The sequence below is a fragment of the Dendroctonus ponderosae genome, unplaced genomic scaffold, assembly GCF_020466585.1.
Source record: "Dendroctonus ponderosae isolate FM_Combo_2020 unplaced genomic scaffold, Dpon_F_20191213v2 Dpon_F_20191213_2, whole genome shotgun sequence".
Taxonomy (NCBI): Eukaryota; Metazoa; Arthropoda; class Insecta; order Coleoptera; family Curculionidae; genus Dendroctonus; species Dendroctonus ponderosae.
The window spans coordinates 490,140-496,375 of record NW_026018165.1 but is presented as its reverse complement, the minus strand read 5'-3'; the positions used below and the strand labels follow the sequence as shown (position 1 = coordinate 496,375).

Below are 6,236 nucleotides of genomic sequence, written 5' to 3'. Positions count from 1 at the left end.
TTAACAAGTTCAGCATTACTGGGCATTTTTATATACCTATCAGATAAAGTGAATAGTGCTTCTGATACTTTAAGAATTATTCTTGAGGCTGTAGAAACATGCATGCCCATGAAGTCTGCGACACTAGTTATATGTCCAGCACTGGCATAATATCGCATACATGTCAACAGTTGGTTTATTGGGGAAATGCCGTTATTTCTAGAAACAAATTTTGTACTTTATATATAGACTTGGACAATTAGATAATACGGTACCGAGAGAAATTGAAGCGAAAGTAGCTACATACTTACAAATCGTTCGGAAACTCAAGGAGAGATTCTATTTTGTATAATAAATTTAAAACTGTAGGTTTCGTCAAGCGAAATTTTCTGAAAAAGGACAAGTTGTCCAAATTCAGATAAGGCTCTGCTCTATCATAAATCCTTCTTGGATACCCATATTCAATAATCTCCAAAAAATCTAAATCGTCATTGAGTAAAAGGTCATGAAGATCCATTTGGAGACAAAGTTGAACGAAAAGTAGAAAATATCTTCGTAAATAAATCACAACGAATCACACATATGGCAAAAGTTAGGTTAAAATCAATTTAAGGCCTGCTTAAGAATCTTAAGCCATCGTCGCCGACGGCTTAGTTTACGGAGTCCTTAACGCCAAAATTGCTGGCGGTGCAAACGGGAGCTGTCTGTTAAGGCCGCCTTAACGCTAAGTCGTCCATAAATACACACGGTGCAAACGGCCATGAATAACACGATTTTTTATCCAATGCGCAATTTCACGAACCTTAAAGCCCCTTCAGCAATGTGATCTATTGTGTGAGAAAATCAAGGCAAATGTTTCATTGAGCGCACGAGTAGCTAGATAGAGCATACGCATTTTACCATTTTGAAGAAAATCACATGTCACACTGAAGAAACCTCGCTCGTTTATCGTTTCTGTCCAAATGTCCAATCTGAGATTGTCAATCTTTGACAATTTAGCTTTAGCTATAGCTACACAAGCTTCATATTTTTCTTGGGTCTTCTTTTTTAAACAAGCTACACTAGGTACCTTAAAATTTGGTCGACGCACTTTCAGAAAGCGTACAAATCCTTCTCCTTCCACAATGTTGAAAGGCCGCATATACTTGCAGACAAAAATTTCCTCCAAAATAGATATACAGTAAAGTCCGCTTATAATGAACCCGGTTATAACTATAGTGAACTTTCGGTTAATACGAACTTTTCTTCTTTAATTGAAACGTCATCCATAAAGGTCAACGTATTTTTTTACTGGTTATAACGATCCCGTTTATAACGAACTTCCGGATATAAGGATCACTTTTTAGCTTAGTTGTATATTCACTTTTCGTTTATAACGAACTTCCACGCTCAGCAACATCAATCCTGGGAAGTTGTTTATATTAGTGAGAGCGAGAGACAACCAATGACTTATTATTTTTTGCCGCATTATGTATGTAAATCGTTTTAGAATGGAAAAACAAGAACGCAAAGCTTTTTCACTAAATGAAAAGTACGAGATTATTAACAAAATAAAAAGTGGAGTAAAGCAGTGACATTTGTAAGGAATTAGCACTTGGGAAGTCGACTGTTGCAACAATATGAAAAAACAGAGAAAACATTTTATCAGCGTATGACAAAACAAATGTTAAATGTAAGAAGTTAAAATTATCTGCAAATGAAAAGACAAGAAAACGTTCCCATGAGTGGCAGTGTTTTGCAAGAAAATGCTAGTGAAATGGGGAGTAAAATCAAAAAAAGAGTTTGTTTGTTCTAGGAGTTGGATAGAGCGTTTCAAGAAGAGGCATAATATCAGTAGCGGAAAAATTGTTGGAGAGTTTGCCGGTGTGAACATGAATGTGGTCAATGATTGGTTGCATAATGTATGGTCTACCACCCGAGACAGTTATAAGTACAAAGATATTTTTAATGCTGACGAAATGGGCCTATTTTATAAACTCACGCCCGACACAACACTAATATTTGTCGGTGAAAAATGTGTTGGGGGCAAGTTATCTAAAGTACGCCTTACCGTTTTGGTGGCGGCAAACATGTCGGAAACAGACAAAATAAAATGTTATTGGTGATAGGAAAGTCAGCTCATCCTAGATGTTTCAAAAACAAGATTTTGCCAGTAAACTACAAAGCAAACGGCAAAGCTTGGATGACATCGGACATTTTTAGAACTGAATTGCGTCAATGGGATGAGAATCTAAAACTTAAAAACAGAAAAATTGTGCTTTTAGTCGACAACTGTCCCGCGCACCCTGATGTTAAATTAGAACAAATCCAGTTGGTTTTTATGCCACGGAACACAAGTGCAAAGCTCCAACCTATGGATCAAGGAGTAATACATTCGCTAAAATGTCACTATAGAAAAATTCTTCTTATGAAAATGGTAGAGGCGATAGACAAAAATGAAACATTTTCTATCAATCTCTTAGATGCAGTCAATTTCATTCATATAGCTTGCAAAGCCGAAAAACCATTGCAAATTGCTTTAAGCACGGTGGATTTGTAAGAAAATAAAATTATTATGAACCCAATAATAAAATTCCACTTAACGAATGGTTAGAAAATTATGAAAAGATGACGATTTAGGTGAAACGTATTTTACTGTAGACACTAATGCTGTTCCAACCATTTCTGAAATGACAAAAAAAGTGTCAGAAACTCGGAATTTTCTACATTCACGCCAAGTTCCTAATCATATTTGGGAGTCATTTTGCGATCTTGAAAACCACATAAATAAAATCTATTTTTGCAGCACAAATGTACAAACAAAAATTACAGACTTTATGAAGTAGATTTCAAATTGTGTTTTTTTTAGGAACCTACTAACTTCTACTACTTTATGTAAAAATAACGAAATAAAATACACCACGTGTTTTTGTATTATTATTCGCTTATAGCGAACTCCGGATATGGAACCAGTTTTGGTTCATTTTTTAAGTTTGTTATAACCGGACTCAACTGTATCTATATAAACAATAAATAAATAAACGCAATGTGTTCACACAAAATAATTTTTATTGGCCACTTGCAACCGACTGTACCGACGATTATTCAAAAACTGGCCTCGTCCAGTTTCTTTCCAATGGACCCCCCTGCCTCCTGTTCCGCTCGGCTATCCTATATGCATCGTTCACAATTTTTGGAACTCGTGGTTCGGCTTATCAGCGGAATGGTAACATCTATTATATTCAATAAAGAAAAAATCCTAAAAATAATGAATTTACCTTTTTTGGCCGAAACTTGTAAAAGTGCTTTGGGGAGGTATGTTATTATCCGTACCCACTAGCATCAAAAACACTTTTTCCTTCCAACGTGTTTTCTAATTTTGAATAGCTTGTAGATGATGGCTGTGACATATCTAACTCAAGTTTTTCAACAGACCAGGTATTTGCATCGAAGGAACGATTCAATTATCAAAGTACGCAGTATCGAAATAGAAAGTATGGAATACGTACTTGTATTTACTTGTATCGAATCATTCCTAAGCACGAGAGATTCGGAAAGCATTATTGATATTGTTAAAAACCACTGAACTCCCACGTAGAGAAAGTTATGCAAAAGGCTACTGCCACGGCCTGTCTAGCAATGACCGACGACACCAAGAATTGCATGAAATATGCGGATACACAGGAAGGTCGCTGCGGTGCAAGTATAGGGACCACCATGCATGGGGACATTCCATTCAGAGGTGCAAGGGTAGTCTCACTTGACAGTACACTTAGGGTGGAAAAGAGGTTTAAGGTGGAAATCTCGACAAAAAACTGCCTGGTTCACTGTATCTTTAGACACTTTTGAGTTGATGCCGCGCTGTGTCCATGTGCCCCAACACCTCGCCTCCTGAAGCGCTGTCAGCAGGGATTATATTATGTTTTATGTAATTATAAAGCCCCGCGAGCGATTGTAGAATTTCGAGGACACTGAGAGTCCCACGTTTTATCTTTTTTTTTAAATCTTCATTATTGTATACAGTGTTTCCACGAAAGTTCGCATCATATGGGAAACTTTTTATGATTAATTTTTTTAGGTTATTCTTCATATAAATTTCTACTTGGACCAAAACCTTAAAAGCAACCATCATATATTTAGATGCCGGACGGCAGCGAGCTGCACGTCCAGCTCCAATTAGTTTTCCGGTATTCCGAGTAATCAATTCCAGTTTATTGCCATTTGTATGCATTAAAAAGCCGAACAGCAGCAAGCTATACGCCCGACTCCAGTGGGTTTAGCCCGAGTTCCAGCGATGTTCTTTCGCTTTACCAGTTAAGACGGTAACTGACTAATAGCATGCTGATAGCTCAACCAGCAACGGCCACAACTCCGGAGTCCGTTTGCTCCGTCGGCGCCCTCGAGATCCGAGACCACGACAAAGTAGAACCCCTTTCCCCGGAGGGTATACTAGCATAGTGACTGCTCGAGAGGCGATGCAATTTTCTCAACATTGGCAAGGCTCGAATCTTCCGAGAACCCAATAACTGCCGAACCTCAATAGGGTTAAGTAACTGATAGGTAGCAAGCGCTCTAAATGACTGGACTCTTAGAGCCACCACAGAAATGTGGATAAAGGCGAAAGGATGTACACCAGTTGTTGCCAAACTGAGTTCTGAACATTTGCTTAACATTTCATACGCCTTGATGTGGGCCTCATGGAAAATACGGTGACCTTCTTTTCGTTTTAGGTGTTGAAATAAAATAAGTGTTCCATTAAAGTTGAAAGTTATATTTTGAAAGTGTTCCGTTATCGAAATAGTTTGGAAAACCCTGTTGTAGACATACCAAAGAGTATATGTAACATAAATGTTATAACTTGTTCTTCAAAGTAGAACAAGTTTTGCATTTATCATTTTAAAAACATATCGTTTTATTTGAAAACATATACCTTTACAGTTATAGCTAAGCTATATGGGTGCAATCAGTATTATTGTGCGAAAAGTGATATAGCGATGTGATAATATACACTAATCCAAAAATTAAGCCAGTTGTATTATTAGAGTAAATATTTTAGAACGAATTTATTACATAGAATCTATCGTTAAGTACCCAGCATTACATTGAAATATTTATGAACAATTAAATAATAGTCTTAAACCTAAAAGTTAATAGCATTTAACAGTTTAATAATGGTGACCCTATGTCTTAAAATTAGTAGGGTAGGTCCTGGTTAAATGTCTAATAACTATTGTAATATATAATTACACAGATTGGTAATTAGTTCTTGATTTATGCCGTTTGGCCACTTTGATGACAACTTCCCCATTTTTAATGCTCTTAAAGAGATTGATTGCTTCTAAATGAGAAAGTCCTTGGAATGATGATCCATTTATAGAAAGAAGCTCATCGCCTGAAACAATAACATAAATTTAAAGAAAGTTTAATTTAAAAAAAAATTTAAAAAAATACAGAAAATACAAATAACTGACTAACACCAAAATTTGACTCATATTAGCCAGAGGAACAGGCAGTTTTCCAGAAGGGATAGAGCACCACATATCACCTTCAAACAGGTCTCACTCACTTATTGAAAGTAGTTACTTCTTCTTACTTCGTCTTACTGTATTCGCCTTTGATATCAAACACCTAAGTGCAATATTTAAAGGAATGGAAAATGCACGGAATGACTCAAGATATATAAACCTGCTGAAACACATCTAACTGCTGTGACATGATGTTTACCGCAGACATAGCCATTTAAGGCTTTTTGTATTTAATGGTAGCCTGCAAGAGCCTTGGTGGGTTTGGGGCGGGGGTTTTGGTGGTTTCGGGGCTGAGAGCGAACGAAGAAAGAAAAAAAAGTAGGGGTACGGAGCGCGAAAAGTAGTGGTTTGTGGCGGTTGGCCTAGAGAGTTAAATTTGGAAGAGTTTGAGAGTTTAGCTACTTTCCAGGAGGTTTGAGATGTCGGGAATCAACTGCTTAAGGCGGGTGATACCAGGGGGGGTCTGCCATTAAACTTGTCGGGGTTTTGTATCGTTGGTTTGGGATAGTTTGGGTAAACGTGTCTTTAATGAGTGGGTTTGGGTGGTTTAGGACGCGAGTTTTGAAGTTTTCATGGAGCTTTGAGACGAACTGTTGCACGGTTTCGATTTGAAGGTTTGCGTGAATTTGTGAGTTACGAACGTACCAGGGGGGTCTTGTCATCCGGCGGAGGATTTTGTTTTGGAAGATTTGGAGTTTGCGTATGGTTGTTTTGGAGGTTTGACTAATGATGGGGGCAGCGTAGCATATTTGC

General features: G+C 37.4%; 2 protein-coding genes and 1 long non-coding RNA gene across 10 annotated transcripts in view; 1 reads left to right on the top strand and 2 right to left on the bottom strand.

Moving 5' to 3' along the window:
• The window catches only part of LOC109539426 (stimulator of interferon genes protein homolog), a gene marked incomplete in the record, with an annotated part of 37,061 nt that extends 32,078 nt beyond the window's left edge, over positions 1–4,983 (top strand). For both annotated transcript variants that reach the window (XM_048663829.1, XM_048663828.1), the window contains 1 exon segment: positions 4,037–4,983. In XM_048663829.1, the coding sequence (XP_048519786.1) occupies positions 4,037–4,077 (41 nt within the window).
• On the bottom strand, positions 3,010–3,967 carry LOC125503456. Its single transcript, XR_007280876.1, has 2 exons — positions 3,237–3,967; positions 3,010–3,191 (listed from the first exon to the last, which is right to left on the bottom strand). It is a non-coding gene; the product is annotated as an uncharacterized LOC125503456 (long non-coding RNA).
• The window catches only part of LOC109539427, a 49,748-nt gene continuing 48,225 nt past the window's right edge, over positions 4,714–6,236 (bottom strand). For 6 of the 7 annotated variants that reach the window (XM_019907157.2, XM_048663814.1, XM_048663816.1 and 3 more), the window contains one exon: positions 4,714–5,350. In XM_019907157.2, the coding sequence (XP_019762716.2) occupies positions 5,202–5,350 (149 nt within the window). In that variant the 3' untranslated portion in view covers positions 4,714–5,201. The remainder of the gene's footprint in view (positions 5,351–6,236) is intronic. The other variant, XM_048663817.1, reaches the window with a different exon arrangement.